A 13,077-nucleotide genomic window follows, 5' to 3' on the forward strand; every position below is an offset into this window, starting at 1 on the left:
TACAGGATAGTCTAGTCCTGTGAGTGCTGTGATCTGTTACAGGATAGTCTAGTCCTGTGAGTGCTGTGATCTGTTACAGGATAGTCTAGTCCTGTGAGTGCTGTGATCTGTTACAGGATAGTCTAGTCCTGTGAGTGCTGTGATCTGTTACAGGATAGTCTAGTCCTGTGAGTGCTGTGATTGGCTATGTAGTCTAGCCCTGTGAGTGCTGTGATCTGTTACAGGATAGTCTAGCCCTATGAGTGCTGTGATCTGTTACAGGATAGTCTAGCCCTGTGAGTGCTGTGATTGGCTATGTAGTCTAGCCCTGTGAGTGCTGTGATCTGTTACAGGATAGTCTAGCCCTATGAGTGCTGTGATCTGTTACAGGATAGTCTAGCCCTGTGAGTGCTGTGATCTGTTACAGGATAGTCTAGTCCTGTGAGTGCTGTGATCTGTTACAGGATAGTCTAGCCCTATGAGTGCTGTGATCTGTTACAGGATAGTCTAGCCCTGTGAGTGCTGTGATCTGTTACAGGATAGTCTAGCCCTGTGAGTGCTGTGATCTGTTACAGGATAGTCTAGCCCTATGAGTGCTGTGATCTGTTACAGGATAGTCTAGCCCTGTGAGTGCCGTGATCTGTTACAGGATAGTCTAGCCCTATGAGTGCTGTGATCTGTTACAGGATAGTCTAGCCCTATGAGTGCTGTGATCTGTTACAGGATAGTCTAGCCCTGTGAGTGCTGTGATCTGTTACAGGATAGTCTAGCCCTTTGAGTGCTGTGATCTGTTACAGGATAGTCTAGCCCTGTGAGTGCTGTGATCTGTTATAGGATAGTCTAGCCCTGTGAGTGCTGTGATCTGTTACAGGATAGTCTAGTCCTGTGAGTGCTGTGATCTGTTACAGGATAGTCTAGTCCTGTGAATATTGTGATTATTCTAGTTATCTAGGTTGTTCTCATTTTCACCCTTTTGAGTGATATTGCTTGTACTATCGCCCGGTGTGTACGCACAATCTCGTTAATTATGCACGCTAACGCGGGTGGTTAACGAGGCCCTCTGTCGTCTGTACATGCTGGTAAATTTTGACTATGTCGTTGACGATGCATGTACAAGACGGAGGCAGGATGACATCACTGAACGATATCGTTCACTGTGGGGGTAATTCAGAGTTGATCACAGCAGCAAATTTGTTAGTAGTTGGGCAATACCATGTGCACTGCAGGTGGGGCAGATGTAACATGTGCAGAGAGAGTTAGATTTGGGTGGGTTATATTGTTTCTGTGCAGGGTAAATATTGGCTGCTTTATTTTTACACTACAGTTTAGATTTTAGTTTGAACACACCCCACCCAAATCTAACTCTCTCTGCACATGTTACATCTGCCCCACCTGCACTGCACATGGTCTTGCCGAACTGGTAATATATTTGCTTCTGCGATCAACTCTGCATTAGGCCCTGTGCACGCACTACCTCGTTCGGCTGGGAGTTCAAGGGGAAACACTGATGGTTATCGGTCATGGAGCGTATAATCAGTGTGTACCCGGTTATAGACCAGTGCATGTTCTGACTGGCTACAAATTAGTGAAAGAGTGTGAAGGGTTTAATTGGCTAATGTTTAATGTGTGATTGCTCTGATATCTATCTATCTATCTATCTATCTATCTATCTATCTATCTATCTATCTATCTATCTATCTATCTATCTATCTATCCCTGTACTGCTTTGACTGCATGTTGGTCTCGTTCTGTGACTGGCTACAGGTTAGTCTAGATGTGTGATTGCTCTGATATATATATATATATATATATATATATATATATATATATATATATATATTAGCCCTGTAACTGTTGTACTGCTTTGACTACATGGTCGCTTTCTGTGACTGGCCACGGGTCGGTCTAGACCTATGATTGCTTCGACTGGAACCAAGAGACTAAATATTCCTTTAAAAAAAAAAAAATTAGTTGTACAAGAGCTTCTTATTTTATTCCATTTCTAACAAGAAGTAGTAATTTAGAAAATAAAGTGGGCACCTCAATTTTCATTGAAAACATTTATTTTAAAGGGTTTATACGTTTTCCTGTGGACTTTTAATTTTTTTTTTCTTACAATACAAAATCATGAGCTGAATTCTTAAAGTATATTAATAATATGATTTTTATTGAGCCTGTTTGTAAGAATATGGGCCAACAAAGCTGTCTTCAAGCTGGGGGGGGGGGGGGGGGTGTATTATATTATATCGGGGGACAATGATATATTATTATTTTCTGTGCTGGACAATGAGCCAGTGGGTGCATAGAATGTAAGTGTCAGAGGGTTCTCTTTGAATGCAGACTACCCGCTGTCCTGCTCTGGCACCAGGGCATCCTGTGGGTAGATCCGGGATCTGGTATTTCGTCTCTTTGGGAATCTGCTAGAAGTGCATGCTTTATGTAACACCCGCATACCAAGCATGAAGGACGTTCTTTGCTCTGTAGGGTGTTTGTGGACGTGGTAAACGGAGAGTACATCCCACGGAAATCCATTATGAAGTCCCGGAGCCGCGAGAACAGCATGTGTAGCGACACCAGCGAAAACAGCTCCCACGAGTTGGAAGAGAGAAGAAGTTTCCTGAGGAACATTAGCTTTGAAGACTGCGCCTTCAGCGACCACAGCGACGAGGATGATCAGACGCATAAAAAGCCTTCTCCAGTGTATGGACCATTAGAGGTGAGGCGCATCGTTACATGGAGCTGTGATGTGTACGTACTGCACTGTACGGGCCATTCGTTATAGGTCAGGTTCTCATTACATTATATAATAATTAGTGTTCATTCTAGCACCCTGCACCTTTCAAAATCCGTGCAGTTCCTCTTTTCTGCCTGGGGTGTCGCTCTCTGCTGTGGTGCTTCTAGCACACTGATCTGTTACTTAGTACTGTGATACAGGGGGTCATTCCGAGTTGATCGCTAGCTGCCGTTGTTCGCAGCGCAGCGATCAGGCTAAAAATCTGCATTTCTGCGCGTGCGTAAGCACCGCAATGCGCAGGCGCGTCGTACAGGTACAATGAGCATCGTGGGTTTGCAGAGAGTCTAACGGAACATTCCTGTCGCATGGCCGAACGCAGGAAGATTGACATGAAGTGGGCGTTTCTGGGTGTCAACTGACTGTTTTCAGGGAGTGCTTCGAAAAACGCAGCCGTGGCAGGAAAAACGCAGGCGTGGCTGGGCGTTCGCTGGGTGGGTGTGTGACGTCAAAAGCCGTCCGTCCATCGTTAGAATCAACGCACACAAAGAGTAACTACAGGGCTGGTCTTGTTTTGCACAAAAATATTTTGCAGGCGCTCTGCTGCGCATGCATTCGCACTTCTGTAAAGCGAAAATACACTCCCCAGTGGGCGGCGACAATGCGTTTGCACGGCTGCTAAAAACTGCTAGCGAGCGATCAACTTGGAGTGACCCCCACAGACCTGTGTGTGCTGTGAAGAACCAGCGCAGGGAGCGGCACCCCAGGCAGGAACAAGGAACTGCACAGGATTTGAAAGGTGCAGGGTGCTAGAATGAACACTATAATATATGCGTGGGAAGGCGGAACACCCAGCCTCCACTGTCCCGTCACCACGTTACGTTTTTCATTTTTCTTCCAGTGTATCTATGCTACAAGTGCCTACTGCTAGATCTCATTATACTGTTACTTTCACATGTTCTCTGAATAACCTCCCCTCGCTTTGTACAGCGCCACAGACAGTGCAAGTGATGTAATAATAGATACATTTCTCTTACGTCCTAGAGGATGCTGGGGACTCCGTAAGGACCATGGGGACAGACGGGCTCCGCAGGAGACACGGGCACCCCAAGAAAGACCCTAGATCTGGGTGTGCACTGGCTCCTCCCTCCATGCCCCCCCTCCAGACCCCAGTTTACTACTGTGCCCAGAGGAGACTGGGTGCATTACAGGGAGCTCTCCTGAGTTTCCTGTCAGAAAGTATATTTGTTAGGTTTTTTATGTTCAGGGAGCACTGCTGGCAACAGACTCCCTGCATCGAGGGATTGAGGGGAGAGAAGCAGACCTACTTCTGTGAGTTTCAAGGCTCTGCTTCTTAGGCTACTGGACACCATTAGCTCCAGAGGGAGTCAGAACACAGGTCTCACCCTGGAGTTCGTCCCGGAGCCGCAGAGCCGGAAGATAGAAGCCGGGTGAGTATGAGAAGTAAAGAAGACTTCAGAGGCGGCAGAAGACTTCATGATCTTCACTGAGGTGACGCACAGCACTGCAGCTGTGCGTCATTGCTCCCATACACCTCACACACGGCAGTCACTGTAAGGGTGCAGGGCGCAGGGGGGGGCGCCCTGGGCAGCATGTAAACCTCTTTTCTGGCAAAATAGGATATATACAGCTAACCACTGTATATATAAAGAGCCCCCGCCAGTGCACAGTATATTTGAGCGGGACAGAAGCCCGCCGTCGAGGGGGCGGGGCTTCTCCCTCAGCACTCACCAGCGCCATTTTTTCTCCACAGCACCGCTGAGAGGAAGCTCCCCGGACTCTCCCCTGCTTATACCACGGTAGAAAAGAGGGTTTTAAAGAAGAGGGGGGGCACATAATTCGGCGCAGATAATATATAACAGCGCTACTGGGTAAAACATTAAATTACTGTGTTTTTTTCCTGGGTCATATAGCGCTGGGGTGTGTGCTGGCATACTCTCTCTCTGTCTCTCCAAAGGGCCTTGTGGGGGAACTGTCTTCAGATAAGAGGGTTCCCTGAGTGTGTGGTGTGTCGGTACGCATGTGTCGACATGTCTGAGGTAAAAGGCTCTCCTAAGAAGGAGATGGAGCAAATGTGTGTGTGTGGTGTCTCCGTCGACAACGCCGACACCTGACTGGATATGTGGAATTAAGTGCTAAGGTAAATTTATTGCACAAAAGATTAGAGAACAGACAGGGAATCTACCCATGTCTGTCCCTATGTCGCAGGGACCTTCAGAGTCTCACAACGCTCACTATCCAAAATAATAGACACTGATATCGACACGGAGTCTGACTCCAGTGTCGACTACGATAAAGCAAAGTTACAGCCAAAACTGGCAGAAAAGTATTCAATATATGATTATTGTTATAAAAGATGTTTTGCATATCACTGATGATGATGATTATGATGATCTGTCCCTGACACAAGGGTACACATGTTTAAGGGGAAGAAAGCTGAGGTAAATTCCCCCCCTCTCATGAAGAAAAAGAGCGGGAATCTCCAGACAAGAGACTGCAGATTCCCAAAAAGAATTCTCATGGCGTATCCTTTCCCTGCTAGGGCCAGGATACGATGGTAATCTTCCCCTAGGGTGTACAAGGCATTGTCACGTTTACCCAAAAGGTAGCGCTGACTTAATAGCTATCCTCAGGGATCCTGCAGATAGCATGCAGTAAAAGTACTTTGAAGTCCATTTACACACATTCTGGTACACTACTCAGACTGGCGATTGTGTCGGCATGGGTTTATAGCGCTGTAGCAGCGTGGACAGATACCTTATCAGCGGAGATTGACACCCTAGATAAGGATACCATGTTATTGACCCTTGGATATATATATATATATATATATAACTGCTGGCAATGAGGACGGCACTTGAAGACTTTTTAAGAATGGTGAAAAAAACGTGCTATTTATTAAGACTCTTAATAAATAGCACGTTTTTTTCACCATTCTTAAAAAGTCTTCAAGTACCGTCCTCATTGCCAGCAGTTGTAAGTGGGACGCAGTTACAGGAGGAAAGGCACGGGAGCAGTTTCTAACAACGCTGGGGAGCGTGAGGAGTGCCGGGTCATTCTGGACTGTATATATGTATATATATATATATTTATAATAAAAGATGCTGTCTTATAAATATATATATATATATATATATATATATATAAGACATGCCCAAAGAGACATTGGTCTACTGGGTTCTAGAGTCAACGCTATGTCGATTTCTGCTAGACGTGTCCTGTGGAACATGCAATGGACAGGTGATGCCGACTAAAAGAGGCATATGGAGGTTTTACCTTACAAGGCTGAGGAATTGTGTGGAGAAGGGCTCTCGGACCTGGTCTCCACAGCTATAGCTGGTAATTCTGATGTTTTGCCTTATATTCCCTCACAGCCTAAGAAAGCACGACATTATCAAATGCAGTCCTTTCGGTCGCAGAAAAACAAGAAAGTACGAGGAGCGTCCTTTCTTACCAGAGGTAAGGGCACAGGGCGCAACTAGTTCCCAGGAACAGAAGTCCTCCCCGGACTCTACTACATCCACCGCATGACGCTGGAGCTCCGCTAAGGGAGTCCGCCCCAGTGGGGGCACGTCTTCGACTCTTCAGCAACATCTGAGTTCACTCACAGGTGGATCCCTGTGCAATAAATCTCAGGGTTACGAGCTGGAATTCGAAGAGGTGCCTCCTCGCCGGTTTTCCTTATCGGACCTACCGGCTTCTCCCCCAGAAAGGGAGATAATATTAAATACAATTCACACATTGTATCTCCAACAGGTGGTGCTCAAGGTTCCCCTCCTGCAACAAGGAAGGGGATATTACTCAACCTTGGCTGTAGTCCCGAAACCGGACGTTTCGGTCAGACCTATTTTAAAATTAAAATCTCTGAACCTATACTTGAAAAGGTTCAAATTAAAAATGGAATCGCTCAGAGCGATCATCGCCAGCCTGGAAGGGGGAGATTTTATGGTGTATCTGGACATAAAGGCTGCATACCTTCATGTTCCCATTTATCCACCCCATCAGGCGTACCTGAGAATTGCGGTACAGTATTGTCATTACCAATTTCAGGGTAATTGGCGGAAATGATGGTACTCCTACGCAAGCAAGGAGTCACAATTATCCCATACTTGGACGATCTCCTAATAAGGGCGAGATCAAAAGAGCAGTTGTTGAACAGCGTGTCACTTTCGCTGAAGGTGTCACAGCAACACGGCTGGATTCTCAATATCCTGAAGTCACAGTTGGTTCCTATGACTCGTCTGCCCTTCTTGGGTATGATTCTGGATACGAACCAGAAATGGGTTTACCTTCAGATAGAGAAGGCCCAGGTACTGATGACTCTGGTCAGGAACCTGTTGAAACCAAAACAGGTGTCAGTGCATCACTGCACTCGAGTCCTGGGAAAGATGGTGGCATCATACGAGGCCCTTCCCTTCGGCAGGTTCCATGCGAGGACTTTCAAATGGGACCTACTGGACAAGTGGTCCGGGTCACATCTACAGATTCATCAGTTGATCACCCTATCCCCCAGGGCCAGGGTATATCTCCTGTGGTGGCTGCAGAGTGCTCACCTTCTAGTGGGCCGCAGGTTCGGCAGTCAAGACTGGATCCTGGTGACCACGGACGCGAGCCTCTAAGGTTGGGGAGCAGTCACACAGGGAAGAAATTGCCAAGCTCTTTGGTCAAGTCAAGAGACTTGTCTTCACATCAACATCTTGGAACTAAGGGCCATATACAACGCCCTACGTCAAGCGGAGACCTTACTTCGCGACCAACCGGTTCTGATCCAGTCAGACAACGTCACCGCAGTAGCTCATGTAAATCGCCAAGGCGGCACAAGGAGGAGAGTGGCGATGGCGGAAGCCACCAGAATTCTTCGCTGGGCGGAGAATCATGTAAGCGCACTGTCAGCAGTGTTCATTCCGGGAGTGGACAACTGGGAAGCAGACTTCCTCAGCAGATGCGACCTACATCCTGGAGAGTGGGGACTTCATCAGGAAGTCTTCGCACAGATTGCAAGTCGTGGGGATTGCCACAGATAGAGATGATGGCGTCCCGCCTCAACAAAAAGCTACAGAGGTATTGCGCCAGGTCAAGAGACCCTCAGGCAGTAGCGGTAGACGCCCTAGTGACACCGTGGGTGTTCCAGTCGGTTTATGTATTTCCTCCTCTTCCTCTCATACCCAAGGTGTTGAGAATAATAAGGGAAAAGAGGAGTGAGAACAATCCTCATTGTTCCAGATTGGCCACGAAGGACCTGGTATCCGGATCTGCAGGAAATGCTTACAGAAGATCCGTGGCCTCTTCCTCTAAGACAGGACCTGTTGCAACAGGGGTCATGTCTGTTCCAAGACTTACCGCGGCTGCGTTTGACGGCATGGCGGTTGAACGCCGGATCGTAGCGGAAAAAGGCATTCCGGATGAGGTCATTCCTACGCTGATAAGGCTAGAAAGGACGTAACAGCAAAACATTATCACCGTATATGGCGAAAATATGTTTCTTGGTGTGAGGCCAGGAATGCTCCTACGGAAGAATTCCATCTGGGCCGTTTCCTTCACTTCCTACAAACTGGGGTGAATTTGGGCCTAAAATTAGGCTCCATTAAGGTTCAGATTTCGGCTCTATCTATTTTATTTCAAAAAGAATTGGCTTCTCTCCCAGAAGTTCAGACTTTTGTGAAGGGAGTGCTGCAATTTCAGCCTCCTTTTTGTACCTCCAGTGGAGCCTTGGGACCTTAACGTGGTGTTAAGTTTCCTTAAGTCACACCGGTTTGAACCACTTAAAATATCTCACTTGGAAGGTGGTCATGTTATTAGCCTTGGCTTAGGCTAGGCGAGTGTCGGAATTGGCGGCTTTGTCATATATAAGCCCCTATCTGGTTTTCCATATGGATAAAGCGGAATTGCGGACCCGTCCTCAATTCCTGCCAAAAGTGGTTTCATCTTTTCATATGAACCAACCTATTGTGGTGCCTGTGGCTATACGTGACTTGGAGGATTCCTAGTCCCTTGATGTGGTCAGGGCTTTGAAAATTTACGTGGCCAGAGCGGCTAGAGTCAGAGAAACAGAAGCACTTCAAAGCAGATTATTGCTCGCTGGATCTGTAACACGATTCAGCAAGCGCATTCTACGGCTGGATTGCCGTTACCAAAATCGGTCAAGGCCCATTCCACTAGGAAGGCGGGCTCTTCTTGGGCGGCTGCCCGATGGGGTCTCGGCACTACAGCTGTGCCGAGCTGCTACTTGGTCAGGGGCAAACACCTTTGCAAAGTTCTATAAGTTTGATACCCTGGCTGAGGAGGACCTCCTGTTTGCTCAGTCGGTGCTGCAGAGTCATCCGCACTCTCCCGCCCGTTTGGGAGCTTTGGTATAATCCCCATGGTCCTTACGGAGTCCCCAGCATCCTCCAGGACATAAGAGAAAATAAGATTTTAAACCTACCGGTAAATCTTTTTCTCGTAGTCCGTAGAGGATGCTGGGCGCCCGTCCCAAGTGCGGACTACTTCTGCAAGACTTGTATATAGTTATTGCTTAAATAAGGGTTATGTTTTAGTTGCATCGGTTTTGAACTGATGCTATGTCGTTTTCATACTGTTAACTGGGTAGTTTATCACAGGTTATACGGTGTGATTGGTGTGGCTGGTATGAATCTTACCCTTGGATTAACAGAAATCCTTTCCTCGTACTGTCCGTCTCCTCTGGGCACAGTTTCTCTGGCTGGGGTCTGGAGGGGGGGCATGGAGGGAGGAGCCAGTGCACACCCAGATCTAGGGTCTTTTTTGGGGTGCCCGTGTCTCCTGCGGAGCCTGTCTGTCCCCATGGTCCTTACGGAGTCCCCAGCATCCTCTACGGACTACGAGAAAAAGATTTACCGGTAGGTTTAAAATCTTATTTTTCCCCTGGCTTGGGGTTGTCCCCAAATATTGCAGACGAGTGCGATCCTGGCAAATTAACCTCTTAAATAGCAAACTGCAGTGTAAGTCTGATCCCTATAGCTAAAGATTTCTACAATTCTACGGCCCTGCATTCTTACACACACTTATCAGGATTAGAAATGGGCTTTTACTTACCCTAAGCAGAATCCGCAGTGTATTCATCGTCTGAGATGAGGGGAACACCCCACAAGACGTCCTTGCTGGACCTCACCACCCATTCCTTAGTAGGACCTGTCACTGTGTAAGGTGAAGGTCACGTTGCACCAAAGTCACACCGAATTATAAGAAACCCTTTCTTGTGATCTGACTCTTTTTTTCATTTTTATTTTTTTACCTAAAATACAAACTGACTTTGATTAATTTATGGTTTAAATTAGCCACGATATGGAGAGGACGTCAGGACGGCGTTATCACATCATCATTGTCTGTTTGAGACTTCTCTCCTGACCTGCGGGTCCAGCCTCTGCCACAGAAAAGGATCTCTTTAATGACTGACGAAACAAAGTGATTGTATTTGGAGATGTATTATTTTCAGCGCCAGCCAAGAATAGGAACACCTTGTTATTAGCGCACAGTAATGGGTTACTGAAAAGTGTGTATTGGGATTCTCCAAAGCAAAATGCGAAAATAGAAGAAAAACAATATTCCTGTGTTACCATGGGGTATAGAGTGCGGCTGCAGGGAGCTTGGGCACTTTACATTTACCAGCAAAAACGTCAGGCTCCTCCCCCTCTAAACCCCATTGGCTGCCTGGGAACTTCGTTTTTCTTTTCTACAGCATCTCCTGGCTTGTGGCAGCCAATCTCTTTTATTGCTGGTTCATTATTTTCCCTATTTATTTATTTTCCATTTTCATTGTCCCCTTCACTGCTGGAAATGCCTAGGGTGGAATGTGTTACTTCTGGGGGTACCTGATCACAGCTGCCGTAGATAGTGTCCAGGACGCCCCATGGCTCTTTCTGCGATAGGGCTAGTTACAGCACTGGACTGTATGTAGATCCCGGTGCCTGGTGCCAGGGGGACTGTGTAGCAAGTGATAGCAGCCCTGCACCAGGCATAGGATAGTTTAATGTGCTAACAGCTGCCGTCTTGCTCTGCTAGGCCTTGGTGGGAGGTTCTGTCCCTTGGAACTTAATCCCTGGTCTGGTTTCCCACATGGCAATCCCAACTGGACGGACAGAGGCATGCTCTGGGAGTGTTCCATTACCTGTCTGCCCCCTCATCTGCATGGAGTAGTGGTGAGGGGTAATGGGTAAAACCATGGTGGATTACCTATAACCCCCTCCCCCCCTCCCATCCCGCACCAGCTACATTGAGAATTGCAACTTGTGCCTCTCCTTCCCTTTATATAAGAAGGCTGGTGATTGGATAAGAGCTGGCCTCTCCTTCCCTTTATATAAGAAGGCTGGTGATTGGATAAGAGCTGGCCTCTCCTTCCCTTTATATAAGAAGGCTGGTGATTGGATAAGAGCCGGCCTCTCCTTTATATAAGAAGGCTGGTGATTGGATAAGAGCTGGCCTCTCCTTCCCTTTATATAAGAAGGCTGGTGATTGGATAAGAACTGGCCTCTCCTTCCCTTTATATAAGAAGGCTGGTGATTGGATAAGAACTGGCCTCTCCTTCCCTTTATATAAGAAGGCTGGTGATTGGATAAGAGCTGGCCTCTCCTTCCCTTTATATAAGAAGGCTGGTGATTGGATAAGAGCTGGCCTCTCCTTCCCTTTATATAAGAAGGCTGGTGATTGGATAAGAGCCGGCCTCTCCTTTATATAAGAAGGCTGGTGATTGGATAAGAGCTGGCCTCTTCTTCCCTTTATATAAGAAGGCTGATGATTGGATAAGAGCTGTCCAATCGCCAGGGCTCTGCACTCACTGGATAGAGCAATTCCGTTTTGTGGTTGTATAGAGAGAGCCTGTAAGAGGAGAGTTTGCAAAATCCTGACGATGCCAGAAAGTCTCTCTCCCACTATTCCTATTGGCTGCATCAGGATTCCTACTTGACAATAGTATGTGTATAAACGTATGCATTATATAATGACTGTATAATTGTGTTACAGGCATTTTCAGGAACCATAATAGAAAAGGACCCTTTCTCTATAGCTGTGCCAGTGACCAGTCTTGCCCACCCGGCTCTGCCCACCATCCAAGAGAAGAGGTCAGAAGAACTGACGCCTGAAGTCCCTGAAGAGGGGGCAAAGAGAGTCTCAAAGTTCAAAGCGGCTAGAATACAGCAAAGTAACTAACACCTGTTGTATCCTCCGTTCCGGGGACATAATTCAGGCCTGATCACTCGCTAGCTGGTTTTTGCAGTCCTGCGTGCGCATAGTCGTCGCCTACAGGGGGAGTGTATTTTAGCTGTGCAGTGTGCGATCGCATGTGCAGCCGAGCGGTACAAAAAGATTTTGTGCAGTCTCTGCGCAGCCCGGGACTTACTCAGCCGCTGCGATCACATCAGCCTGTCCGCGACCGGATTTGACGTCAGACACCCGCCCTGCAAACACTTGGACACGCCTGTGTTTTTCCAGACACTCCCTGAAAACGGTCAGTTGACACCCACAAACGCCCAATTCCTGTCACTCTCCTTGCGATCTGCTGTGCGAATGGATCCTTCGCACAAACTGATCGCTGAGCGGCGATCCGCATTGTACCCGTACGACGCGCCTGCGCATTGCGGTGCATACACAGTTCTGACCTGATCGCAGCGCTGCAAAAAACAGTAGCAAGCGATCAGGTCTGAATGACCCCCATAGACACACAGGTCTGACTTGTTTTTTTTACCAGTTCCGTCTGTGCCAGATGGCGTTTTGTGTACTCGCTGTCATGTAAAATGATTGAGTTGATCATTTTGATAATCTTCAGAAGAATTCTGATTTTTATTTTCTTTTTTTTCTCAATAAATATGCAATTCATTTGAGTGGTACAGTTTGCACCTTATTTGTGATTTAACGTTGCGGAGAGTTGAGAACAAACCCCGTGGCTCAGGACACTATACTCAGTGGTGGAGTTATAACTCTTTATCAGATATATATATTTTTAGGTTGCCTAGCTGGGGCTTGCAGTCCTTTATGTCACCAGACCGTTGTTTAGCTCAGGAGTAACATATATAGGTATTGCCTTTCATAGTGACACACCTAGGCTCAAACAGGGATATGCATAAAACATGTACTGTATGTCCGATACCACAGCTCAGCCCTGTGTTGAACTGCGAAATGAAATGCAAACGTTCTACCTTTTCTTTACTCAATACCGGGAGTAAACTACTTATTATCTGACCAAATTCAGCAGTCAAATATTTTGGGACTGGAATGTTTTTATGAAGACCTCAATTCTTAACCTTTTAGTCGTTTTACGATTGTCAGTTTTAGTGCATAATAATTTGGGAGTATGACCCTTGTTTTACAAGGAACAAGGAGGAAGCCGGTACTTC

General features: G+C 46.9%; 1 protein-coding gene across 1 annotated transcript in view; it reads left to right on the top strand.

The window, feature by feature from the left end:
* URI1 (URI1 prefoldin like chaperone) overlaps positions 1-12,564 on the top strand; it is a 226,586-nt gene extending 214,022 nt beyond the window's left edge. Inside the window, exons 10-11 of the mRNA XM_063946044.1 lie at positions 2,464-2,695; positions 11,708-12,564. Coding sequence (XP_063802114.1) covers positions 2,464-2,695; positions 11,708-11,893 — 418 coding nt within the window. The 3' untranslated portion in view covers positions 11,894-12,564. The remainder of the gene's footprint in view (positions 1-2,463; positions 2,696-11,707) is intronic.
* The last annotated feature ends 513 nt before the right edge of the window (positions 12,565-13,077 follow it).

Source organism: Pseudophryne corroboree, chromosome 11 (genome assembly GCF_028390025.1).
Source record: "Pseudophryne corroboree isolate aPseCor3 chromosome 11, aPseCor3.hap2, whole genome shotgun sequence".
Classification (NCBI taxonomy): Eukaryota; Metazoa; Chordata; class Amphibia; order Anura; family Myobatrachidae; genus Pseudophryne; species Pseudophryne corroboree.